At 35.5% G+C, this 27,497-nt stretch overlaps 2 protein-coding genes and 1 non-coding gene across 4 annotated transcripts; 1 reads left to right on the top strand and 2 right to left on the bottom strand.

The window, feature by feature from the left end:
• The first annotated feature begins 1,747 nt into the window (after positions 1-1,747).
• On the top strand, positions 1,748-1,854 carry LOC115708373 (small nucleolar RNA R71). The gene has a single exon (XR_009687699.1). It is a non-coding gene; the product is annotated as a small nucleolar RNA R71 (small nucleolar RNA).
• An 11,343-nt stretch (positions 1,855-13,197) lies between these two features.
• Positions 13,198-16,861, bottom strand: LOC115714419 (sulfite exporter TauE/SafE family protein 3). 2 transcript variants are annotated; one of them, XM_030643121.2, is made up of 11 exons: positions 16,385-16,861; positions 16,130-16,289; positions 15,791-15,991; positions 15,645-15,709; positions 15,440-15,541; positions 15,126-15,212; positions 14,835-14,885; positions 14,533-14,754; positions 14,266-14,359; positions 13,557-13,697; positions 13,198-13,477 (listed from the first exon to the last, which is right to left on the bottom strand). In XM_030643121.2, the coding sequence occupies exons 1-11, from the start codon at positions 16,595-16,597 to the stop codon at positions 13,395-13,397; spliced, it is 1,419 nt and encodes a 472-aa protein (XP_030498981.1). In that variant the 5' UTR covers positions 16,598-16,861; the 3' UTR covers positions 13,198-13,394. The 2 variants fall into 2 exon arrangements, with proteins under 2 accessions (XP_030498981.1, XP_030498980.1); XM_030643120.2 differs by having other exon boundaries at positions 15,440-15,559; positions 16,385-16,826.
• A 5,207-nt stretch (positions 16,862-22,068) lies between these two features.
• LOC115714413 (U1 small nuclear ribonucleoprotein 70 kDa) lies at positions 22,069-26,466 on the bottom strand. The gene is made up of 10 exons (XM_030643112.2): positions 26,199-26,466; positions 25,875-25,989; positions 25,705-25,784; positions 25,415-25,490; positions 25,252-25,316; positions 25,099-25,161; positions 23,825-23,906; positions 23,580-23,742; positions 23,270-23,344; positions 22,069-23,132 (listed from the first exon to the last, which is right to left on the bottom strand). The coding sequence occupies exons 1-10, from the start codon at positions 26,295-26,297 to the stop codon at positions 22,403-22,405; spliced, it is 1,548 nt and encodes a 515-aa protein (XP_030498972.2). The 5' UTR covers positions 26,298-26,466; the 3' UTR covers positions 22,069-22,402.
• Positions 26,467-27,497: the final 1,031 nt, after the last annotated feature.

Raw genomic sequence — 27,497 nt, 5'->3', positions numbered from 1 at the left:
TTACCTGAGACCCTCTCAGAAAGGGTTGGGTGGACCCTTTTCATCCAAAAGAGCCCTCGTACTAAATGAAGAAAATTGTCCACCAATAGTGTTGATTTCAGATTTTTGCACAAGAGTAAGCTCACCTTCAGAACTACCACACATCAATCTTTTCCAACGTCGCCGAATCGTTCGAAGTCGCTCTTTAGGCTTTGCTTTCTTCTTATCAGCTTTTGCAGAAGAAATCATCACTGTCTCAATCTTACAACAGGTAGGAATGTCGGTTGGAGCAAAAACATTAAAAATGACCTCTTCATCTTGCACTCGCAACTTTAACTCCCCCTTTTGAACATCTATTAATGCTCGGCCCGTGGCTAAGAATGGTCTTCCCAAGATAATGGGAATAGTTGAATCTTCTTCCATATCAAGAATTAGGAAATCAGCAGGGAAGATAAACTTACCAACCTTCACCAGTACATCTTCAATTATCCCACGAGGATGAGTCAGAGAACGATCTGCCAGTTGTAAAGTCACTGTTGTAGGCTTTGCTTTTCCCAATCTTAGCCTTTTGAAGACAGACAATGGCATTAGATTAATGCTTGCTCCCAAATCACACAGAGCCTTGGTTTCCACCGAACCCCCTATAGAGCATGGAATATTGAAACTACCCGGATCTTTAAGCTTGGGCGGTAGTTTCTTTTGCAAAATGGCGCTACACTCCTCAGTTAATGCCACTGTTTCATAGTCCTCCAATTTTCTCTTCTTAGACAATATCTCCTTCATGAACTTCACATAACGAGGCATCTGCTCTAAAGCTTCAGCAAAGGGAATGTTAATGTGAAGTCTTTTGAACACTTCCAGGAATTTGGTGAACTGCTTGTCCAGACTTGACTTTCTGAGCCTCTGAGGATAGGGTATTTTCACATGGTGATCTATATTAATTGGTGGAGACTGCTGTGGCTGTGGTTGACTATCAGTAGCCTTCGTTGGAGTGGGTGTTGGGGTCGACATCGGTTGCTCTTTATTCTCCTTTTCTCCATTCACTAGTTGTGGCAATTCAGGACCATCATAATTTTTACCGCTTCTCAGGGTAATTGCCTTGCAGTTTTCCTTGGGGTTTACTTCAGTTGTGCTAGGCAAATTCCCTTGAGGACGGGTTGCTACTTGAGTTGCTAGTTGGCCCATCTGTGTCTGCAGGTCTTTGATTGAAGATCTAGTTTCAGTCATGAATTGAAGCAGTAAATCTGTCTGCAAACTAGAATTTCCACCAGAGGTTTGTTGCTGATTAAACTGTTGATTCTGATTCTGGTTCTGATTTCGTTGCTGATAGAACCCACTGTTTCTTCGGTTGTTACCCTGGTTGAACCCATAATTGTTGTTGTTGTTCTGTGAATAATTTCCAATGGCTTTAGCTTCATCCATTGGCAAATCATCCACATCAGCTTGGCATTCTGAAAAGTGATGGCTTCCCCCACATAATTCACACACAACTTGGGCTTGTTTAGCTTGCCCTGCAATTATCTTTGTCAATGCCTCAACCTGTGCTGTCAACTTGGTGATGGCATCGACCTCTAACACACCAGCTACTTTCTTTGATTGACTCCTCTCTGTTGGCCACTGTTGATTGTTTAGAGCCATCTCCTCTAATAGATCATATGCCTCATTAGCACTCTTCCTCATAAAGGCTCCCCCAGCTGCAGCATCTATTAAAGTTCTTGTATTTCCTACCAACCCATTGTAGAAGTTGTGGACCAGCATCCACTTCTCTATACCATGGTGAGGGCACTTTCTGATCAAATCTTTAAACCTCTCCCAAGCCTCATGGAGAGATTCATTATCTTGTTGGCAGAAGTTATTAATTTCTCCTCTCAGCTTTGCAGACTTGGCTGGAGGAAAGAACTTTGACAAGAATTTCGTTGCCAGATCATTCCCATGGCAATAGAGTTGGGTGGCAAGGAGTTTAGCCAACTCTTGGCTCGCTCTCTAAGAGAGAATGGGAACAGTCTCAGTCGAATAGCATCATCACTAACTCCATTAACTTTAAAGGTTTCACAAAGTTCCATGAAATTAGAGAGATGCAGATTAGGATCTTCAGAAGGGAGGCCACCAAACTGAACTGAAGATTGCACCATCTGCAGTATGGCAGGTTTGATCTCAAAGTTGTTTGCTTCCACTGCCGGTGGCCTGATACATGACTGCACTCCCGTCAGAGTAGGGAGAATGTAATCTCTCAAGCTGCGGCCATTAGCTTGATCTTCTACTGCGCCACCATTGTTACCGTTATTGCCTCCATTGTTTGCAGCATTGGCAGCCATGATGTCTGAAGTTTCAGCAGTTGCTGAAACTCCCTCTTGCCTCTTGTTCTTTCGGTTTCTTCTACAAGTTTTCTCGATTTCGGGATCAACTGGCAATATCACTGCTTGTCCTTGACGGCGCATACACTTATGATTCCTGAAATAAATCAAGAAAATATTGCAAGAAAAAGGTTAGAAAAATCAGCAAGAGAAAATATACCAAAGTAGAAGTTAGTATAATTTTGTGTAATATCAATCTTTAAACAATTCCCCGGCAACGGCGCCAAAAACTTGTTACGAAAATTCTGTTTATTACGCAAGTGTACGTATCAAGTAGTATCTCACGCAAGTGAGGTCGAACCACAGGGAATTGGATTGAGTACTACTAAATTATAATTATGATTCTATTTGGTAAAATAATAAGTTGCAATTTTAAAAGTAAATAACTCAGAAATTAAAGAGAAAATAAACGAAGATTAATCAAGATGAGAGATTAGGGAAGTGAATCCTGTTGATAAGTTACCTATGTTAATGCCTAATTGCTATCCTTATCTCAATGTGAAAGACAGATTATAAATTAACCTAACTCTTTTCAGATCTTTTAGGTTCTAAATAATATGTTCTCTAATTAACTTCTTAATTAGATCAACACAAAATCAGCATTAAGCAATAATCTATTAGTCACTAGGCTATGTAAATACTGTCGTTTTACATCAAAACCTAGACTATCCAAATTTTAGCATTCCTAATTCTCACTTTTCAGATTTCGAATTAGGATCATAGAGCATGTAAAAGGTGATCAAGCTTGCACATGAAATTAAACACAAATAAAGATAGTATTCACACATAAGATGAAGGAATGGCAATTATTTATTAACTAGGCATAAACTTAAACAACATTCATCATCCTCCCTTATTGGGAAATTTAGTTCATAATAACTCTAAAAACATCCATGATTAATTCAGAAATAAAAACAAACATAAAGATGAATAAAAAGGGTAAAAGAAAGAAACTAGAAGGTGGTATCGCTCCGGGTCTTCAAGATAGCTTCCTCTCCACTTTGCCTCCACTATTAGGTCTGTTTTTGCTTCCCTTTTGACCTTCAATGTCGTATTCCTTATATAGGGATAAGTGGTGAGCCTCCAATTGAGTGAAAAATCAAAATTAGGTCAAATCTGCGATTTCCGTACATAGTCGCGACTAGCATTTAAGCTGGTCGCGACTACAGGCAAAACTCGAAAAACCGAGTTTCTGCCTATCTTACGAAGTCGCGACCAGGGTCGCGACCAGGAAAAAGGGTCGCGACCTGGCTCTCTGGAGGTCGTGACTACTGATGCTTCAGGAACCGAATTTTCCAATTTTTTCCAAGTTTGTCCCAGTTTTTCGCCATTTGACTGAATTCGAACTTTAACACCCCGGGAACCTGAAATAATGAAAATCAAGCGTAAAACTGCTCCAAAAGACACCAATAGACGAGATAATGCTAACTTTAAAGACCCGAAATATAGGTTAATTATAACCTAACAATGGCAGCTTATCAGAAGAAGGTGACCAAGTATTTTAACTCTAAGGTTAAAAACAGAAAATTTACTATTGGGGATATGGTCCTAAGAAGAGTCTTCCCAGCCACCCAGGAACCCGGAGTGGGGGTACTTGGGCCAAATTGGGAAGGACCATATGAAATCGATGACGAAATCGGCTCCGACACTTACAAGCTAAAAAGAATGGATGGAACAATTGTGCCAAGAGCCTGGAATGCCGATCACCTCAGAAAATATTACCAATAGCCAAAATATAACTTAGACTTTGTTTAAAGAGTTTGTACCGTCCAAATGTATACCTCCTCCACATGTTGAATAAAACTGAGTGCCTTAAAAACAAAGTTTCTATGCCACTCAGGGGGGTACTAGGGTATACCGCACGGACAGACAGAAAACAAACTAAGTAAAATATTCTGACCCAAAGGGCAAAAAAAAAAAAGGAAAAGTATGCACAAAAATAAAAAGCATAAGTATAAAAATCCTGATCCAAAGGACAGGTCAAAAAGAAGAGAAATATGTGCGTCAAAAGAGATCACATATAAATATCCTAGCCCAAAGGGCAGGTCAAATATATACAAATGGCCTGGGGACATGCGTTAGAAATTGTCTCCCCTTTCAATAAAAAACAGCTACATAAATGTATTGTCTCAGGGTAGCTGTATGTAAACAAATATATATAAAAAGAAAATAATAATAATAATAAGAGAAGTGGGTGGAATCCTGGTTGTACTGGGTTAATCTCGAGCGGCCTAGTCAATGCGCGGAGGAAGGCGAGGTCTGATGCGTGCCTCTACCATGGCATCAAGCTTTTTCTTCTTCTCCCGAAATTTGGCGATCATCTCTTCAGGTTTGGGATAGAAGGTTAGCTTGATATTTTGGTCATTGGTAGACCAAGCCATGAAGACCCCATCATCGAAGCGCTTAGGGCACCGGCCGCAGGAAACGGGAGAAAGAAGCTCAGCTCTTTTTGCTTTCTTGGAGGCTTGTTCCTTGAAGTCCCTGAGCTCCTTCAGCTCCGTGGCTAGAGCGGCCCTGGACTCTAAGTTTGCTTGGTGAGTTTCCTCTAAGGATCTCACCTTGGCAACCATCTCGTCCAATGCTTCCCTGGCCTCCCGGAGCTCCCATTTGGCCTTTGCAGTGGCCTCACCCTCCGCCCTTAGCTCCTCTTGATGCTTGGCCTCCAGCCTGTCTCTCCGCAGGGCCTCATCCCGGATCATGGCCTCCGCCTGGGCTTCCCTCCGCTTGGCCTCCTCCTCATTGGCCTTGGCAGCAGCCTCCCGGCGCTCAGCAGCCTCCTGGTAAAGCTGCCTCTCCGCAGTAAGATCCTGAAGGACCTTCCTGACTTCGTTCATGTCCCCAAAGTCAGACAGAACGAAGCCATGGTTGATTATGTTCTTGGAGAGGCGGCCAGCTTCAGCAGCAAGCTAAACAACAACGCAAGTGTAAGAAAGAATCTCCAAAAAGAATAAGGGGAAAAGCAAAATTACGAAGCACTTACCACAGTGAGGGAGTGGCTGAGATCCTGGACCTGGAAGATGGAGTTCAGGGAGGCACAAGTAGCGAACCGCTTAGGCGCGCACTGGGTAAGCTGAGAAGCAAACTCGCCAGTCATCTCCGCGGCGAAGGGAGCCAAGGTGGGCCCAAGGAAGCGACGGAACCAGTCCGATAGGGGGTCCAAATTTAAGTCCCACGGATCCTGGTACTCCGGGTTGTTGATGGTGTCTTGCACCTCAACCCGAAGAACCCTCCTAAGGGCTTCCACCTCAGCAAACCCCCGGGAGTATTCATCCATGGCATAGTTATGCTTGGCTATCCGGAGCTCCTGCCTCGCATCGTCTCTAGGAACCGGAGTCAGCACAATGTTGGGAGGGGCAGTATGCTCTTCCATGGGAGAGACCCCACCATCAAGACCGTGGGCCGGAGTATCAGCTCTCCGAGGCCGCTTGGGCTCTTCCTGGGCAATCATTTTGCCCTTACGCTTGCGAATCATAGCAATTTCTTGCTCTTCTTCACCTTCTTCAACTTCCTCAGGAAGAGCCCGGAGCCCTCCTGCACCTTCTTTAACTTCCTCAGAAAAGCCTCATTGCTTTTCTTGACTTTCTCCTGGCAGCACCTCCTCGTCATCCACTAAATCAATAGTGTCGGGGGGAGCGCTGGAAGAAGTCTTTAGAGCAGGGACCATCGCGGAAGAAGTAAAGGCAGGAGGAGCCTCAGGAGTGTGAACCCCAGCGAGCTGATCCAAGATGGCGTCCATGGAGATACCTGCTACAACAAAAGAAAGCAAGTGTTAGAATAGCCGTGGGAAACCACCGACACAAGATATGGCAAATAAGCTAGTCCTACCCTGACTCTCTAATTCGGCCCTAGCAAAGTTCCGAATTTTTATGCTGGCAGCATCATCTCCGAGATAGCTGTCCGAAGGCCGGAACCAGCTGGATGCAATGTAAGCTGAAGGATCTAAGGGAACGGGCTCCGGAGGGCCAGAACCCATCCGGGACCGACCTAAGAAATCTCCTAAGTTTGAAAAATAAAATTCCTTCAAGTGATCCCCCCACCGGGTCGAGGGCATCCTAAACCTATACAGACGCTCGTCAAACCCTACGGGCCTAAGATTGGCATACTCGCCAACAGAAGGAACATAATGAACTACCAGAGGAGACTTACCGCCGGCGCCGGAAGTGCTGGCACCAGGAGCCCCAGTGTTCGGCTCTGGAACCAAAGGCTGTGGCCTGGGAGCCCTTCTCTCCGTTGAATCCCCAATGTGAAGGGGCTTTCCGCCAATCGCCTGACTCCTTCTCTCCACTAGGCTCCCCACGCGGAGCGTCCTCCCGGAAGCCGCCTGGGCCTTAGAGTACGCCTTCTCCTGGGCCTTCCGGTAGAGATACTCCTGGTATTTCTTCTCTGCCGTGGCGATGATCTCGTCCCGGAAGGTTTTCTTTGCGACCGACGCCCTCATATTGGGACAGATAACCCGGGAAAGATTAGAGTCCTCCACGGATTGATGCGGAAGGATGAGTTTTGCCTTCCTACAGTTCTCCGTAGTGACCAGACCCCCGACGTCAAGATCGACCCGGTCGTAAGAGGCAAAGGCCTGGGCTCTCCGAAGAAAGGCCTGAGTAGGTGCAGTCCGTTCATAGGGAGGAATCCTCACCCACTCAGTAAGGAGCTCCGGATGGTCCACTGCCCGGAACCCGGAGGAGAAGAAAAAGCGATGGCGATACTCCTTAACGTGAGTCTGCCTGTTATACGGGACCACCCCTTCGTTAGCAGGGTGGGCCCGGAACCCATAAAAACCGTCCTTAAGTTTGTCCCCCTTCTTGGGGACGAAAACAAGTTCATAAAAATACAAAATTTCCGCCGGGCGGGGAGATCCCCATCCCCGGGCGGCATAAAAAATAAATAAGCCTGAAAGCAGGCGGTATGCTTGGGGAATAAGTTGGTATGGCGCAAGGCCGACAAAAACTAGAAAATTAACAAAGTAATCCTGAAGATGAAGCATGGCACCAGCCATCAGGTACGTTTGGCTCCAGGCCCCAAAGCCGCCGTAGTTGTGGTTGGGCGTCTCCGCGTCGCGAGGTGGCCGATGGTAGGTTCCTGAGGTGAAAGGCTTGATTCCAGCAACCTCCACAATGTTCTCCAATTGGTGGGGACAGGTGAAGGTGGAATAAAGCTCAGCCGCTTCCCATTCGGTCGCCCGGGACTTATACCCCTCCTGGGCAACGGGTCCCAGGGAGACCTCTTCAAGGGTAGCCATGCGCTTACCACTTTTCTTTGAGGACTTTGAGCCAGAAGCAGACATTTTTCTATTCTGTAAAAAGAGTAAAATTCCAGCAGTTAGGCCCCATACCAAACCCTAAATTAAGAAAAAGGGAATGAGGGTCCCCTAACCGCTGGAAAGAGGCCCCCTCCGGACACGTGTCACACAGGAAACCCTGGAAGGATTCCCTGGACAAGTGTCGGGTGCAGTAAATTCACAGAAGACGGCTTTACGCGATAAGGAAAACAGAAAGAAAAAAAAAGGGTCTATCCTATGCCCTAAACAACCATTATACGAAGAACGTATGGCTTTCTACAAAGAAAATACACAATAACAATAGAGGCGTGACAATGGCAATCCTATCACTAGAGCAGTAAATTCAAACAGACTACATGAAGGATTTCAACACTTGCATGTCCAGAAATTTCGAATGCAAACCCAGAAAAGAACAAACAGATAAGTAATAGCATGCCATTCAATAATAAAGCAAAGGATGCAAAAAACTTACGATGAAGTGTTGAACTGGGGGTCCTGCTGCAAGTCGAGTAAAGACAAGAAGGACTGGTAGCAACGAGCGAAGAAGAACTGGGAAAATCGCAAAGTGTTTGAAGGCCTTGTTTTAGGTCTGAGAATTTTCTCTCTAGGAAATTTGAGCAAAGTTGGCAAGAAATGGGAAGTAACCAAAATGAAGAAAAGGTGGTGGCTTTTATAGGCAAAAATGCATGAGGAACAGGCGTCATCACCTACCAATCGAACGGTGAGGGAAGCGCACGATTCAAATGCTCAAAGATCAACGGACCAGATTGATTTACAATAAAGGCGGTGGAAACGCTTGAGTATCCGTCTGACACCATTAATGCGCCGTATCAATTAATGGGCGTGAAACGAATCGACCCCTGCAAAAAGTGAATCGCTGCGTTAAAAGCCATCATTAAATACACCCTCACACGCTCAAAGCTCGTGCCAGGAAACCGAGGAGTCAACCGGAGGCACTTGAACAAGCCTTGTTTCATTTTTCAAATAAACAAGGCTTAGGGGGTAAATGTTGCCCCTAATTTTGCCCAATATACGTGGACCAATCAGACAGGGACACGTGGATCAAGCAATCCACAATATTTGCTAAGTCTTTATGCCATAAGGTAACATCCCGGACGTAGGTCCCGGAGAAGGCACGTGGAACTCAATATGCTCCCGGAAGCTCATATAACGCTAAGGCATCTCCGCGAGGTGTCAGGTTTCTCCTGAGCAATCAAGTCGCATTAAATGCCGCATGGGAGGAAGCGTGTTGGGACTGCTACACGCAATAAAGTCTGACGGCACAACCTCCAACCAGCAGCGCCACAGTAATGATCATTTAAGTCTAGCGACGGCTACACTGTGAAGAGTCACGTCAATCAAAAAGGCAATAAGGACATTCCACATAAAAACCCTACAGCACCTAGGGATTTGACCATGCATTACCCATGGTACATTCATTGGAAATACCCAACTTTATGGATACTTACAGATACACTTGTAAGGACAATTCTAGGGATTACCCCACCAAAAACACTATAAATACCCCCAAAAGCTCATTAAATGGGAGGGAGAATCTTGGGCTGCATATGAGCAAGTAGAGTAAATACTCACCAAGAACATTCTCTGTATTTATAAGGGTGAAATTCTCCCAAGTATAATCTTTGTATTAAATACATCCATAAATAACAAAGACTCGTGGACTAAGGCTCATTAACGCCCCAACCACGTAAAAATCCTTCTCTCACTTTCTTACAGCTCAATAATTTTATAATATTTTATTAGTTGCCGAAAACCTCGGTCAACAACTCGTAATCTCTTACACTCTTATGGTCCTAATATCACATCCCATTTAGTACAATACTTACTCTAAGTATCAAAAACACATACTACTAAGCACTAAAAACAACATGAGGAGCAAGAGGCGATGTCTTGGGAGTACCACCCCAAGGTGAGTACTACCCCTTATAGGGTTAGTCAGTCAGGTTGTACCCTAGGAGGTACTCCCACAGTCTTACACATCCAACACTCTCCCAGCATCATCCAACCTCGCATGAAGCTCAAAGGTGGCTATATACCCACAAAAATAGTGGGATATCCCAAAAATTGGACCTCAACCACTTTTGAAAGTCAAGGGACTGGTTAAGAATTTTAAAAATATTAAATGGGAAGGATAGTTTGGGTAATAATAGAAATTATTAAGATAAAATGGTATAGTATAATTAAGGGGTTTTGTTTTAGTAATTGGGTATTTTTGAAATTTCCATATCCTTATCGAATTTTGGTATTGGATTTCTTTTGTGTCGAATTTCACAAAATGTGTGTATTGTATTTGGTGTTCGGATTTTTGATTTTGGGTCAAATACAGGTGTGGAATTGGAAAAGGTTGAAGAATATTTTTTATTTACATTAACTAAATTTACCTTCAAATAAAATTTAATTCAAATATACTCTTTTTATAAATATTGTACCCATTACCTAAATTATTCTTACACTCTTACATAATCAAGACACTTTCAAATATAATAGATTGTGTTTTTTTGAGATGGATGTGTAGATTTGTGAAAAAGTTGGAGCAAATTTTGATTAAATAAGAATGGAGACTATCGTGAAGTGATATGGGTAAAATTGATAAAATAATTGAAAAATAGGTAAACATAATAGATTTTAAAAAAGATGATAAAAATCAACGGTATCAATTTAAAAGAGGTATGTAATATAATTTCCTTTGTGAAATTTGATCGTTACTCTTATTTGGATACCGAATTTTGAACTTAATTGGGCCCGGGACCCAAACTTCCATAGCACTCAAGCGTCGAAAAAACCTAGAGGCCCCAAACCTCCATCCATCTCCGTCTTTATCTGCGAGTGTTCTCCAGACTGAGAAGGCAATCTCGTCTCTGAGCCCGACTAGATGCCCACCAGATTTTGCGTTCATCTTTGTATTCATTTATTTTTTTTAATTATTATTATTGGATTTATGTTTGTATGAGACCTTAGATGATGGTGGTTATGGTATTTTCTGGCAAAAAATATATTTATCGATAAGTTATCGATGATTTATATTTGTGTAATACACTTTTGTCAATTTGACATTTATCGACAGATTATTAATAGGTTATTGATGGAATTTATCGATAGTTTATCAATGCAAGTTATCGATAATTTATCGATGATTTTTGTTTGTGTTTTGTCAATTTGACATTTATTGTTATGTTATCGATGATTTATGTTTGTTCAGTGGTGCACAGATAAAAACCATTGATAAAGTATCAATAACCCATTGATAATCAAATTTTGGCAGAAAAACCAAACTCACTACCACCATCTAATGTTTTAAACAAATACAAATTCAAAAAATCTCACAGAAATCCAAGAAACACATTATTTCAATACATACAATGATCAGATTAAATTAAATCTACTAAACAAATTCTTAACTCATAATTTTTTTTAAATCTAATCTTCCAATGAGGAGGTGGGTCAACAGTGGAGGAATGGCGGTGGTCGGGGGCTCTGGATCGTCAAATGGTCGAATGGTGAAGTGTGTTGTCGGTGGGTCGAGAGTGGGTGAAAGGGGTCGTTGGAGATAGAGAGAGAGAGAGCGGAGGGTCAATTGGGTCCGTTAGGCATGAGAGAGAATGAGAGAATTAGAGAGAGAAAGTCTTTTTGAGATTTTTGAAAAAATTAACTGGGAATGGTAGTTTGAGTCATAGTAAAACTTATTAAGATAAAATGGTATAGTATAATTAAGGGGTGTTGTTTTAATAATTTGGTATTTTTTAAACTATGGATTATGAAATTTCCCTATCCTTATCGGATTTTTGTATTGGAGTTCTTTTTTGTCAAATTTCGAAAAGTGCGTATTGTATTTAGTGTTTGGATTTTTGAGTTTGGGTCTGGTACAAGTATGGAATTGGGAGAAGTTGAAGAATATCTTTTATTTATATATTAATCAAATTTATCTTCAAATAAAATTTAATTCAAATATACATCTTTTTATGAGTATTGTACTTAAATTATTCTTACACTCTTACATGACCAAGACACAATTTCAAACATAATTGATTGTATTATTTGGAGATGGATGTGTAGATGTGTAAATTTATGAAAAAGTTGGGACAAAATTTTGATTAGAGAATAATAGAGACTATCGTGAAGTGATAGAGGTAAAATTGGTAAAATAATTAAAAAAAGAGGTAAACATAGATTTTGAAAGAGAAAGTAAAAGTTAAAGGTATTAATTTAAAAGACGTATGCAGTGTAATTTCCTCTGTAGAATTTGGGCGTTACTCCTTGACGGATACCGAATTTCAGACTAATTAATTGGGCCACTCCCTAGTTTGGGCCGAAAATGGGCTTCTATTTTAAATGCCATTTTGGAGTTTCTTATCTTGATTTTTTTACATGTTTTTCGTACTTTTTTTTATTATTACGTTATGGTTTACAAATTTTAAAAGTTAACACAATTTTTTTTCTTGCAAAAAAATAAAATAAAAATAAATAACACAATTTAGAAAATGGCAACAGAGATGCAGGAATTTTTTATTATCAAACATTCAATAATTGTTTATTATCAAACAAAATAAAACTGAAAACACCTTTCCTCTCAACGCCCATCTAAAACAGCATAATGATTAAAAAATTGCTTATTATCAAACTTTCAAGATTTGTTTAATGTTTCTAGCCAAAACATATGAATTGTTTAATATAATCATGTGTGTGGGACACAAAAAAATGAAGAAGAAGAATATAACACTATAATAATTAATGATATTACATTACAGTGTATTATCAAACAAAACAAAATACAAAACTTCCTCCTATCAAAACATTAACACCCAACCCATCTTAGATTAACAAAGAGAATAATATATAAAACAATATAACCCATCATAAAATATATATAAATATTTGGTATTCAAAAAAAAAAAAAAAAAAAAACTACTGATATTTTATATGATCCACTAGAGATGCTTCTTTCTTCTACTGGTACATGTAACTAAACAAATTAGTTAATAAATATATAAAATCAAATTATTTTGTTCAAGAAAGTAATCAATGCAATATAATACATTCTGTATAAAATGTGTAATGACAACTTTGAAAATAAAATCATACTATACAGTCCAACAAATCATTTAACCATCCCACACTAAAATTTGTTGAGTGTTCTTTGTTAAATTATGAAAATACTATAAGGATTTATTAATAATTTGAAAAAAATGTGAAAATCTATAAATATATAATTGTGTAGCTATTATGTAATATGGAATGAAAAAATAAAATTTTAGTTCAATTAGAGATTGTCATGTAGCTATTATTTTTACCAATTGATATAATATTAATTGTATCGGAATGCAATTTTCGAGTCAGTACTAAACTCTAAATGCACTCTTTGAGATAGTGCTAATCTCTAACTGAACCGATATTCTATTTTCAAATTCCATATCCTATAAATATAATAACTACACAATTACATATTTATAGAGTTTCACATCATTTTTAAATTATTAATAAGTGTAGTTTTATAGTCTAACATTCTATAACATTCTGTTTATTATAACATTAATAATTAGCACAATATTAAAAAATAAATAAAAAAGAATGTATGAAACATTACCATCTTATTGTATTATTAAAGAAGAGTTTTGTTACAATAATTTGTTGAATAATGACAAATGACATTGTTTCACAAGGAGAACATTTTATGAGAATGATAAGAAAATTCCAGTGCTCAAATATATAACCATTCAAAAGAAGAAAAAAGAAATTGAAATTTCAATGCTTTATATTACAGAGCATATTCAAGATTGGTGGCAGAAATTTTCAAATCCCATGTATTCTTGGTTCTCCATTTTCTCAATCATATTTGCTATGCCAACTCCACCTATAATAATCCAATAAATCATTTTAATAATTTAATCAAAATGTTTGATGATTTTATTTTTATTAATTTGAAATTTTACCTAAACTGATTGCGCTGATGAATATGGTTAAAGCTAGTATGAAGACGATTATTGATGTTCGACCAAGAATCGCGATTAGTTTTCGAACTACATGCTGACCAGTAAATGCAGCAATTGTAGCAACAAGAACAAAGTAAGAAGCTGCAAAAGATATAAAAATTAGTGAACTCAAAACTATTAAGAAATTAAGTTATCCATTAGAGCTAATTTTATATAGAATTTGAGATGTTTATGAATTTTTCTTTTTTAGAAAATTACATATGTAATTTTTGGTAAACCACAAATAATAACAAAACAACATCAAAATAATATATAACTAACAAAAAATTAAGATCAAGTACACTATAAAAATATATAAAAATATCGTATTATATATAAATAAAATCTTAAAAACCATAAAAAATATTTAAATTTTCGTACAACAATATTTTTATATATATATTTTTTTTTTGTTATTTTTGTAATTTTTTGAAATTGTCCCTTTTTTTTTAGGTATTTGTTTTAATTGATACTTGCTATTGAGATCACACTTAAACTAAGGCAGAATAGGTTTGTGCTTAAGATAGATCTTAGTTTAGGAATTCAATTTTTTTTTTATTTTTATAGAAATACACATTTTTTTTAATAATTTTTGCAAATATTACACATATATTTTTTTTTAATAAAGGTCTTATAATATTTTTTTTTCCTAAAGGCTACCAAATCTTACCATATGGAACTGGGAAACGATTGAGAAGATAATACTGTACAACTGACATGGAAGATGAGAATACCATAGCAAATGTTGATGTAGCACTTGCCACCTAAGTAAACAAACAGTACATACACAGTCATTTAATGTAGTTTGTCTTTCTATGCAAAACCCAATTTAGTTTTGTTGCTAATTGATCAGCCCAGTTAGTCAAAATTGAGTCTTTTCATAACTTAGCTGTGTGTTTGGTTCAAAGTTTGAAAAAGATTTCACTACAAAACAAACCTGAGGAGGGATTCCCAGTTCAAGGAAAAGAGGTCCTAATATGAAACCACCACCAAGGCCAAGCAATCCACCAACCATACCAGCTATAATTCCACAAGAGCAGTACATAAATATTTGATGTAATTTCCAAGTTGTGATTTCTTTTCCTTTGGATGCAATCACTCTAGTCCCTCTGTATAAACAGATGGCCTCAAAAAGTGTAACTGATACAGCAATTGGCACCTACACAAAATTCCAATTGGCACAGTAAGGTATGATTGGCCACACAACTAATTTATCTGTTTCTGGTTACTAAACCTTACCTGCAAGGAGTTTAAGACCCAAAATTTGATGGAGCAAGTTTTGGCATATGTCTGCATATAGAGAGAAATTTATTACAACCACTATAGGTTCTTCTTCTAGCATTAAAAAATGTACAAATAAGAACAATCCTGTATAAAGGGGGTATGCATAAAGGTATTTATCTAATTATCAAAATGGGATTAAAATTTAATAACTGCTAAGTTTAAGATAAACCCCACAAATCTCACACCAACCAAACACACGCAAATTTCTTACTTTGATAGGTTAAATCATAGAGAAATGAGACTTACTTTAACAATCTGAACAATAAGGAAAGCCACCCAAACATACACTAGAAGTGATAAGTCTTTCCAATATATGTTTTGCAGCATAGGCACCTGCATATAAGTAGTAATGGTAAAATTCAAGAAAATGAAAGCATAATGGTTTAAATTGAAAGTTTTTCAAAGAGTATTTATGTTTAGAAAGCATTAAAATCTTTGGTAGTTGATACACATTAAATGCACTCTTCGAGACAGTATCATTTTTCAAAATGAACTAAAGTTCTATTTTTTCATTCCATATCTTATGCCATTTTCATAACGGAGGAGTGGTTGGTACTCACTTCCTCCTCGTGTTTCGCAGTTGGACCGCTCGGTAGCGGTTTGTAGTCTGAACCAGATTCATCACCTGGTTTGGATTCTGATTCTTGCTGTTTCTGTGCATCCTGAAATTCGAGTAAGATCTGAAACACCTCATCAACATGTTTGACAAACCAAAAAAATGTTTGTTAAAGAAAATGAAGCAAAATTAACAATTGATATGGTTACCTTTTTCATCACAGTCTCTTTTTTCCATGTGTCTATACCTTTCAATAAGGCTTTTGCAGATGTACCTGTGTTTTTTCAGTGCATTTCATTACAAGACTGGTTTTGATAACAATAATAATAATTAAGCAATGTAAATTTATTATTACCTAAGAAGAGAATGATGAGCAGAACAGTGACCATCCAATCAGCAAACATGACATTAAAAGCCACACCAATACTAATTCCAAGCATGAGCATTGGCTGAAATAGCAAGGCTAGATCATAATCTATAAGAGGCATCTCCAATGTTGGGTGTCTAAGTCTCATATTATAGTATACTGTTGACCCTGCAGCTCCCATAATCATGCCTACAACCCCAAAATTTCATAAATATTTATGCACTTCACAACCCAAAATAGAAGACTAAATACTATTTTAAACCAGCATTTCACGAAAATTGAGCCCAGGGTATTATTTTGTACAAGAACACAAAGTAAGAGACTTACACTTTGAAATGGCAGTAGAAGACTTGGGATCAAAACCAACAATCAAAGTAAGCATTGGAACAAAAATTCCGCCACCTCCAACGCCTCCAACGCTTCCCAAAGCCGCGCCAAAGAATCCAACTATCGATCCCACAACGATTTTCCAGCCAAACTCCATCTCCTGTGCAACCATTAAGTAAATAATAAAACCATGTTGAGTTATTTATACACACAAGAATTTCATGAACATAATGTGATATGATATAAATTACTTACAGGCCAAACATGTTGGTAAGAAGATTTTCCACCCTCCCAGAAAAAATGAATAACTCTAATTAAAATCCCAGAATGTTTCTCTTCATGATGATTAACCAAAGTTTCTGGCTTTATATCTTTTAACACCCTCTCCCCATTGACAAAGCCACTCATCAAGAACAAAATAGCAAAAACCATCCATGTTAGTATTGCCAATGATGCCTTCTGCTTCATGATCAAATATTGCTTGGGAAAAAAAAGACCAAATATCTTTTAGCTAGATAGATATATTTCTTCTGTTGATTTTTGTTTTTGATTTTCTTCTTCTGTATTAATTTCTATTGAATGAGCTTATTTCTATGTTGCTACTACTACTCCAATTAGAGCCCAAACAATGGAGTAGTTAATGTATATAGAATTGAAGAGTGATTCTTTAAAGTGACATTTATTATATCTATCTCTTTCTATGAATATATATAGTTATTTTGCATAATTTTGTTGTCTACGGATTGTTCGTGAGTGATGAAAATTAAGAATTAACAAGTGAAAATAGAAAGTGGGACCCCAATATTTTATCTAACTTGTTTGGTCCCAAGTTTATATTTCAGCTGCAAAAATAGCTTTGAATCTTTATAATATGTACTCATTCTTACTTGTAATATGTTAGTACTTCTTGTATTTTTCTAACACTTAGATTAAAGGTACTTGCTAATTGAGAAAAAAACATTCATGTACTCAATTTACTCAGTATGGCCTTTAATTAACTACATTTTTGTACTGTGTATAAATATGATAAATGCTATTATACTTATTGATATAATTATATATTATCTTATACATATTTTAATTTAATATTTATTATAAAAAACTTTTAATTATTCGCAAAATGTCACCTTTTAAATATTTTTAGATAACTAGTGCCTAATTAAAATGTTATATGAGTGAAGCTTTTTCAAAATTTTACTGTTGGAATCTTTAGGGTTATGAAATTAATATAATAAAAAAAAATGGTACTTTTTTTAGTGTAATATAAAGAAAGGATTCAAAACATTCCATATATAAATCAAGTAACACACCTTTAAATATGCCAATAATTTGAGACTTGGGAAAATAATAAGAAACAGCCAAAAAAGAATCACAGTTCAAAATTAGTACTATAAAGAAATATGGAAAGAGTAAGAAAACATAATAGGATTATTATATATTTATTTCTGGATAGTGACATTATAAATTTGATTTTGTCCAAACTAAATATTATATTTTCACTACACTTGAAATTTCGTGGAAGTTGATGTACTATTAAAATAGTTGAATTATACAATATAATTGAAAAAATGTCACACCATTACTAAACCTTGTTTATTATGGTTTAAACCACTGTTTTATTATCTTATGGTTGCCAACAAATGAATGATTTTAGGTACAAAATCAAAATCTTGCTTATTATTAAGTTTTAAGTAAAGCAAAAGGAAAGTTCCTAGAAACTTCAAGCCGTACATCTCTATAATATGAAGCTTCATATCATATGGCTCTTTCTTCTGCAACTGTTTTAATTTTATCAATTACTACAACATTTGGATTTTGAACTTTCAAACAATTTCTTCAAAAAAACAGAAAAAGTACATCTTTAGCTCCTCCCATTTTTCTAACGTCTTTCTTACAGATTCTTCGCTCTATTGTATAAATATATATAGGATCACAAAAATTACTCCAATAATTAAGCTAATTATATATTAGGGTATTTTAATTTTTAACCTTTAAAGTCTTTTCATTTTAAGAGCTTTCATGATAGTAAAAGAAAAGAAAGAAAAAAATACCATTTAGAGTTGCTTTTACAATCCAAAATTAAAGCTTCTTCCATATGTTTGTTTTTTTTTCATTAGATAAACTCTATTTTGAGAATTTTGCTACAATGTAGCTGTTGAACTCTTTATCATTAAATGAAAATAATCAAACCCTTTATGGGAAAAGAAGATGAGAAAGAAAGAACACTTGAATGTTAAGGGAAAATATGCAATTATTGTATTATTTATTTACACTTTTGTTAATTTGACTGCAATATCTTATCTGAGCAAAAATCATTTTGGTATGTCAAAGGTGAAATTACTAAAATGGTGAGGGCAGTCCAAAAATTATTAACTAAAAATTTTCTTGATCCACTGTGTTCTGTTGCGGCTAAAAATCTACATTTTTTACAAGTTAGATTTTACAGCAATCTTTACAGCACATTTTTCTTTTTCCATCAATTTATGTTGAACACATAAAATACTAAAAATAAATGGGAAATTATAGTAAATGATCCCAAATTAAAGCACTATGTAAGCAAATGTTTTTATTTCAAAACTATTAGAGAAATGACCCCTTTACCCTATTTATTATTTATATGGTCTTTTGCCACATAAAAAAAATAATTTTTCTTCCATATTTGTTTTAGAATTAGAATCAAATTACTTAAAGATCATGATATATCTTTATTAGTTTTATTAAAATTTCTTTTATTATAAAGTTATGTCGATTTTTTATGGGTTGTTGGTATATATATAGATTTTATTGTACATTATATTTTTATTTTGTTCTATGATATATTACTATTCTTATATGATATTTATTTATTATTTTGCTATGTATAATAGTAGTATATATTCTTGTTAGTATAATATAAATATTTTAATGTATGTATATAATTTTATTGGTATATGTTACATATATTTAATTATTATTTTTATATATTTTAATTGTATAATATATTAATTATTTGAAATAATATTTAATTAGTTTCCATTTGATTATATATAATGGTGGTATATAATTTTGTTGTCATGATATATATATTTGAATTATAGTACATAATTTGATTAGTATAGTATACATATATATTAGTAATATATATTTTATTATTATTGTTAGTAAATATATTTTGGTAAATGATATATGTATTTTTTGTTATACGGTATATATTTCTTTAAAAAACTTATTGTGGTAAATCCAACATGCAAGTATACGTATCGTTTTAACAAGTAATACTCATGTAAGTGAGATCGTTCCCACGAGGACTGTAGCTAAGTACCAAACAATTGAATTCTTATTTTTATTTGGTAGAATCGATAATAAAGTTGAATAACTAAATAACTAAAAATTGAAAATCAAGAAAATAAAAAAAAAATGTAATTTTAGGAATATGATCTTGTTAGTTCAGTTTACCAATTGTTAATGTTAATTATTAATTCTCTCCCTTTTGGTAATGACAGATTATCAAATTAACCATAACCCTTCTTAGATCATTAAGGTCCTAAATCATATATTATGATATTATCTATTTGTATCTCTGAAGTAAATTAACATATAACTTGTATTAAATTTAGAATCTAAAAATTACATAAGCTATGTAAATACTCTCGTTTTACATCAAAACTTATGTTTGTCTAATTAGAGCATTTCTAATATTCACTTCTTAGATTTCATATTAGGATCATAAATCATATTTAAGATGGTCAGTCTAAAATATGTAATTAAAACAAATAAGAATAAATCACACAATATAGGAAAGAGAAACTAATAATCACACTAACTAAATCAAAGAAACATCATATAACATTCATCATATCCCTAAATTGGGAATTTAGTTCAAAAAATTCATGTTCAAATCCATAAAAATTGAAACAAAAATTAACATAAAGACATAAAAAATAATACAATTATCTTCAAATGGTGAAATTACAAAATTGGCCAAAAATCTCGTCTTTAGCCCATAGTCGCGACTACCTAAAGTCTAGTCGCGACCACAGGCTAGTCTTAAAAAATAAGTTTTCTGCCTAAACTCCATAGTCGCGACCATGAAAAAAGGTCGTGACTGTAGAAAATGGTAGTCGCGACTACTGAAGCAAATTGTCAGCTTTAGTATCTCTCAGTAAAATGTACATAACTTTCACATACGAACTCCAAATGAGTTGATTCAAGAGGCGTTGGAAAGAGAAAAAAGAGATCTAAAAATTTTGTGCTTTGGCTTTTTCCAAAATATGATCAAAACATAGTTGAATTTAAGCTTAAAATTTCAGCTTTATTTTCTTGCAAAATCTTCTCTATTTTATATATCATTATTTTTCAAAATTTGATCAATTTATATATTCCAAATGTGAAACCTGAAACCAAAAAAAAAAAAAACAAGTGTAATTTCATTCCAAAAATAATAACAAAGAAGAAAAATAAATATAAAAAGTGACCCGAAACGTAGGCTAAAAATAGCCTAATAATATTTAATTTCTATTTTCTATTGAATTTTTGTTGACATGACATATAATTTTATTAGTATACTATATATTTTTATTTTTATTTGTTATTATTATATATATTTCTATTGTAAGATATATGTGTTTTGTTATATGATATATAAGTTTTTTATTGTATAGTATATTATTTTAGATAATGCATATTTAATTTTTATTTTATTATATATAAATGTGATACATTAATTATTTTATGGTTATATATAATTTTTGTTAATATGGTATATACAATTTTTTTTTAACAATATTATATTATTTTGTTTTATTTTTATTGTAGGTATGTATATGTTTTGTTATATGGTATATGGTTTTTTTTTGTGTATAGTATATCATTTATTTAAGATGATATTTAATTTCTATTTTGTTTATACAATGATTATATATAAATTTTTTGGTATGTATATATATTTTAATAGCGTTATATATAATTTTGTTAGTGTGATGTATATATTGAGTATTAATTTAATATTGTTATAATTTTTTTGTAGTATTTAATTTTATTACTACAGTATATTAGTTTTTAATGATACAATATATCAAATATTATTGTATATATTTAATAATCTAATACATTTATTCGTTTTTGTTATATAATATATTAATATGCGATATTAAAAAAATTATATAACTTAATTTAATATATATTATTTTAAAAAATTAATATGTAGTAAATGTATTATAATTTTTATCAGTTAATTTATTATATTTCGCCATCTTATTAATTTTTTACATTTATTGACTTAATTTTTAAATCGAAAATAAATAACAAAACCAAGCATTAAATGTCACAAGTTCTTGCATGATTACCAAAATACTAACTAGTCTTGCTCTTCTCGAAAATCTATCTAATAGGGAGGTGAGAGTCACCACAACCAAGGGACTTTTAAAATAAACGTGGATGCTGAACTTCATGTTATTAAAGCTGGTCTTCTTCTTCGTCATGAGCTAAGGTTGTTATTAATGATATACACCACCTTATTCTACAAGCTGTTTGTCATTCTATTGCGAGAAGTCAATTATGCTGCTGTTCATATTTTAGCCAAAACTGCTTTAGAATCTAAAGCTTGTGCTATGTGGAATAGGGATGTACCCCTCTGTTGTTGAGTCCTGCTGTTTTTGCAGACTAACCTTTTCCTTTGTAATTTGTGTTGTCTTATAATGGAAGCCCCTTTCATTAAAGAGGGGGAAAAAAAAAGAAAGAAAGAAAGCAAAGAATCCTCTACTCTCTACCTGTTGGAGTTACCAAAACAGAGCAAAACCCCTGGTTTTTCCTATAGCAACCAAGATCACTGTGAAAGAAAATTAACCTTGTTGTCCTTGTTGTAGTAGGTAGCACACAAATATACCTCATTAGATGGATAAATATATATATATATATGTGTGTTTTATAAACTAGATTTTTTTCTTTGTGCTAGACATGAATGAACAAAAGAAAGATGTAATTCAAGCACAAAACTAGTAAGACCTTGAAAGTTCAAACCAATAAAATAATTTGGTCCCCCTGCTTACACCCTAAACACAATATCCCACATAAGCCAACAAAAGTCAATTACACAAGTCTACCAATCTTAAAAATATAAGCTAGTATCCATAAGAAGCTCCGTCACAAAATTATTAGAACACAAAATATAATCTCCACTTCCAGAAACATGCAATTTGAAGTTTACATAAACTGAAAAGCATGCAGACTGGAAATCTGGGAGGGGTACCTTCACTTCCAGTCTTGGTACTCGTACTTTAGGGACCACTTCCAATCCTAGTACTCTCGTGAAACGGACCTATCAGTACGCTGATAATCGCGGTCTGCATCACGAGATTTCTCTCTTTCATGTGACTCAGATGCAGCTCGTTCATACTCCTCCACTCGACCATATCGGTCATGATCATGATCAGGATATTGCTCATAACGATCGTGTTCCCCCTGGACATCCATCCGGTCATACGGCCCACGGTTATTATCATAATGATCATACTGCTCAGGATCACGGTCACGTGATCGGTCACGATCACGACTTGAGAGCCTACTGCCATGCTCTGGTTGTTCATACCAGCCCCCATCTTCATCTGGTGCTGTGGTGTCATAGTCCCTATCTTTTTCACCATGTCGATCTCTGTCATGCTTTGACTCGACGCGATCATATTCAGGCTCCCTATCACGAGAATGACCACGGTCATGGTCAGGGTCCACAACTTCGTAATCCCTCTCCCTTTCTCGGGGACGATCGCGTTCTCTATCACGATCACGCTCGTAGTCACGGCCACGGTCTCGTCCTCTTTCACGATCACGGGTTCGATCACGATCGCGACCACGTTCTCTTTCTTTATCTCTATCCTTGTCCCTATTCCTATCACGGTCTCTGTGATGTCTATCCTCTCTGTGATCACGATCCCTAGATCTTTCATGAGCACGTTCAGGGGAGCGGTCACGGGACTTCTCTCGTTCTCTCTCTTTATCCCTTACCCTTTCACGAGATTTTTCTCTATCCCTGGAATAATATTGTTAAAAGATTCTGTAAAAAAGCACAAGATTTCTGGGAGCTTGATGTTACATATGAACTACGAGCAAATGATAAAGCTCAAGGATAATTATAGAAGAAAAAAAAACCTGCGAAAATGTACTTACCGGTCTCCATGGCGATCTTCTCTAACCCTAGGCTCCTCAGACCTAGGTCGTCCTCCTCCTGGTTGACCTTGCTCTCTGTGCAATATAAAATTTTATAAGTGGCAAACATAACAGGTTCTCTGAGCAATATATTATAAGTGGGAAATATAACAGGGTCTATGTGAAAATATATTAAAAATACACATTGATCAACAGAAAGAAGTCCAACAACTACATAAAAAATTGAATTTTACTTGAATTAAAAGAAAAAAGGCTATGGACAACAACATGGAGTGTGGCTGCAGATACTATTGTATATTTATTTGTTTACCTCCCAGAATATCTCTGATTTACTTCTTCACCTCCAACCCTTGTAGTTCCAAGCCCACCACCCAATCGGCGAGGTCGCCAGTTTGGTACAGTTCTACCACGTTCTACATCAACAAGCACTCTTCTACCTTCAATCTTCCTTCCATCAGCTTGTTTATAAGCAGCTGTGTATTGCAAGAATTTGATGTCACGTACAATATATATCAGATTAAAAAAAATCAAGAAATGTAAAAAAAATAAACAAACCTTTCATGTCCCTTGTATGCATGTACTCAATAAAGCCATAACCTTTTGGCTTATTTGTCTCTGTGTCATTAACTAAACGAACCTGAACACTCAAGAAGAAAATAATGAATAAACCAGAAAAGAGAAATTCGTAAGACCCAAAATAAAACGGACTAGGAAACAAAATCTATACCTATATACTAATCGAACATCTAAAACTAAGCAACATCCTACAGAAGCTTGAAAAGTTAAATCCTAAATGGCACGGCAGACAGGCACTATGCCTCATTAGCCGTGCTCACCTTTAAATCATAGGCTTCCCATCGCAAGATGCATCATCACCGGGTAGAGTTGTAGAAAAACTGGCTTTAATGTGGCCAATTTACCAGTTGTTGAACAATTAACCTCCCCTTACCAGGGAATTTTTGTTTTCAAATAATTTAAAAATGTAGAGGCTATAAGAAATACCAGGTAATCTTGATGGCTGATATTATTTGTGAGCCTTTGAGGTCAAAAGTAAAACTTTTAGCAGCAAAAAAATGTATGTATTAAAATTCAAAAAGAGGAGAAGAAACTAGTACTCCCTAGATGTTTTACCCAGTGCAGGAAAAATAATAGAAGTTGTCGATCTCTTTTTGTTGCTTGAAACAAGGCCAAATGGCACAATGCATCACTGCTCTTCTCAACTTAAAAGGTTTCAGCTTTGCTTGCGCAGGATGATCCACCATCTTTGGAATTGTGTTCGTAGAAAACCAAAAGACCATTTACAGAATAGTTCCCCCCTTACCAGGGATATTTCTTAAAGTTTAAAACTTAAAACCAACACAAGTCCTAGAAACACTCATTCCAAAATCTCTAAACAAAACTTACGAGAGAGGCTAAGGAAGGAGAAGGTTAATTGAGACAAGCCCGCAAGGAAATATCAGCATATTGGCATTGACACCTGTATTAGAATCTCATATCGACACTCCACTTATGGTAGAACTATGTCAAAGATACTTAACTATCTTCCATCCAAAGTTTAACAATTTCAAAATCCAACACATATAAGCTTGAAATCCATATTTTCACATAATTTTATAAGTACCATACCAATGCTACAGCAACAATAATGTGGTTCTCATTTGGAGTAAAAACAGACGCTAAAGAATTTGGGATCTTTGAAACTTTTTATTTGTTGTGGTTAAATTTTTAATTTAATGAATATTAAGGGATTTTTTAATAGCCAAAAAGGGAGCAGGCTTAACACAACTGAACCTCTTACCGAACCCCGTGGGGATGCTCAAAATACCTACCCGCTTGATAGGCCCATAAACGTCAAACTCCCTTTTGATTCTGCTCTCAGTTGACTCATAATTCTGCAAGGGCAAACAAGCAACACTCATCTTCAGCATACTCCACTAGTGGAAAACACAAGTCTAAAAAATAAAGTTTCTTAGTATTCTTACAAGCCTGGCCACAAACAAAGTCTTGTATGGATCTCCAGAAATGTTCGGGTCATTATTTGGATCATCTGCATAAAAGAAACAGATCAGAAACAAGAACAACAATATCAAAATATCATTAAGGATCTATATCATTACTAGAAGTAAAAGAAGGTGGTTCCATTACATTTCTCTAGCTCCTCAGCAGCCTTTGCTGCACCCTTTTCAAGTCTTAGCTGGTGTATTCTAGCCCTTCTTTGAGTCTGAATTGATCCAAACATGTCAGAAAAAAAAAGAAAAGAAAAAAGTACAATTAGTGATCCTTGTTTATCATTGTTTCTAATCGTTGACTGAGCTCATAAGTTAAATTAAAGGCTATGAGTTGTGTTTCTCCAGATTTCTGGTACAGTTGCAGAATAAATTAACACCAAAATATTTGAAAGACAACAAACTAAATTGATCAAGTGAATATCTTACCGGAGTTTCACCCTCTTTAACAGGCGGAGCGTACTCAGGATCTTCAGGCTCTGCAAACTTACTGACGAATTGTGCAATCCCTTCATGACCGAAAATAATAAAAATTAACTTCAACAAAAATTAAATTAAAACTCAAACGTAAGCAACAAGCTGCATAAAATTTTGAAAACCTGTTAATGGCGGGCACTTCCTTTTCTCTGGAGGTGGCTTAAACTCCAATGGCGGTCGAGGCTCAAAGAGCTTCAAAAGATTGTTAGTAAGACCAGTGGGATGACTCTGGCCAATCTGCACCCAAAAAATAATAATTCAAACCTCGATCAACAAAATTATAACAAAAACCCTTAATACATCTATAACAGGTCAAATCCTTGCATTTCATACCAGAATCAAATTACAGATTCGTGTTCTAAATCCAAAGATAGGGTTACAAAATCGAATAAGAGAAAACTGCAGACCCTAAAATAAATAAATAAATAATCGGGATAGAAACGAACCAGTTTGAGTTGAAGAACGTTCGCACGGTTCTGCGCCTTGGTCCGGGCCTGAACGGCGGCGTTTTGGTTGCGTAGGAAAGCATCGTTTAAGTCTCCCATGGCGAAGCGATCGTAACCAAAGCTAGGGTTTTACCTAGAGAAAGTGAGTTTTTGGGTAGCAGATAACGAAGATGGGAAGCATAAGTGGGTAAAACCGGATCCGAATGTAACAATCGGGTCGGATCTAGAAGGTCCTCTCCTGAAAGCGGCAGCAATAGGGAGAAAAAGGGTTTTGGCAAAGGTATAAATACACGAATAGGGATATAAACGGGGCGGGGCGGGGCGGGTGCGGGGATTGCTCCCCACCCCCATACCCGCTTCTTAAATTCACTCCATACTCGTCCTAATACCCGTTTAAATTAAAGCGGGGGCGGGGTGGGTATTACCCGACGGAGTGAAGGATCCCCATCGGGTACCCATTACATATATATTTTTGAAAAAAAAAAATAATATCTTAAAGAGAATTAAAAAAAATAATCAAAAAAACTTAATAAAACAATAAACTTAAGTGGAATAATGTGTATAGTAAAAAAAAATGTATAATCAATAAAAAGCCTAAAGCATGAAGTTATTTTAATTGTAGTAGTTATGATTTTAAAATTTAAATATATACATATATCATATCGGGGCGAGTTCGGGGCGGCTATCTATTCCCCCGCCCCCGTCCCGTTTCCAACTCGAGTATGAATCTTTAAACCCATACCCGCCCCCGCCCCCGAAAGTCTACCCCCGTACCCGCGGGTACCCGAACCCGCGGGTATAATTGCCATCCCTGTACACGAACCACTCTTTTTAGAGAAATTCTTCTAATTAGCTTAGATAGTTTTAATTTTTTTCAAATAATTATTATTTTTATCCTGTGAATTTTTACACTTTTAAGTTGCGCTCCTATAATATATAACTTATTAATAATACTTCTTAAAATATAATTTTAAAAAATTACGTAATCCTTCCATCATATTTTATTCAATTTATGGTGAAATTAGTAATGTAATGAATAATAGTTAATAAATTGATGTAAATTAAATATTTTTCACCTTTTTACGTTAATAAATAATAGAAATAAAATATTTTTCCTTTTTCTGTTTACCCAAATTTTCAGAAACTGATAATACAAACAAATAAGCTTAAAAAAAGTATAAATTAAAGATAAAGAGACTCAAATTTTTACGTGATTTGAGTGTTAACGAATTTTAGTTCACGAGTTAATATTATTAAGATATAAAAGCTCCAAAGTATTTTTTTACAAGTATTTATACT

Source organism: Cannabis sativa, chromosome 4, assembly GCF_029168945.1.
Source record: "Cannabis sativa cultivar Pink pepper isolate KNU-18-1 chromosome 4, ASM2916894v1, whole genome shotgun sequence".
Taxonomy (NCBI): domain Eukaryota; kingdom Viridiplantae; phylum Streptophyta; class Magnoliopsida; order Rosales; family Cannabaceae; genus Cannabis; species Cannabis sativa.
Note: the sequence above shows the minus strand (reverse complement) of the source record. Positions and strands in the feature narration are given on the sequence as shown.

Excerpts from the sequence above, each read along its gene's own strand:
- LOC115714413 (XM_030643112.2), bottom strand. The coding sequence starts at position 26,297 with ATGGGAGACTTAAACGATGCTTTCCTACGCAACCAAAACGCCGCCGTT. Across the intron at positions 23,345-23,579 it reads AATCAGAGATATTCTGGGAG|AGAGCAAGGTCAACCAGGAG; the intron begins GTAAACAAATAA and ends TATATTGCACAG. Across the intron at positions 23,133-23,269 it reads GAAGATCGCCATGGAGACCG|GGATAGAGAAAAATCTCGTG; the intron begins GTAAGTACATTT and ends ATATTATTCCAG.
- LOC115714419 (XM_030643120.2), bottom strand. The coding sequence starts at position 16,597 with ATGAAGCAGAAGGCATCATTGGCAATACTAACATGGATGGTTTTTGCT. Across the intron at positions 15,710-15,790 it reads GCTCATCATTCTCTTCTTAG|GTACATCTGCAAAAGCCTTA; the intron begins GTAATAATAAAT and ends GAAAAAACACAG. Across the intron at positions 14,360-14,532 it reads AACTGGGAATCCCTCCTCAG|GTGGCAAGTGCTACATCAAC; the intron begins GTTTGTTTTGTA and ends TTGTTTACTTAG.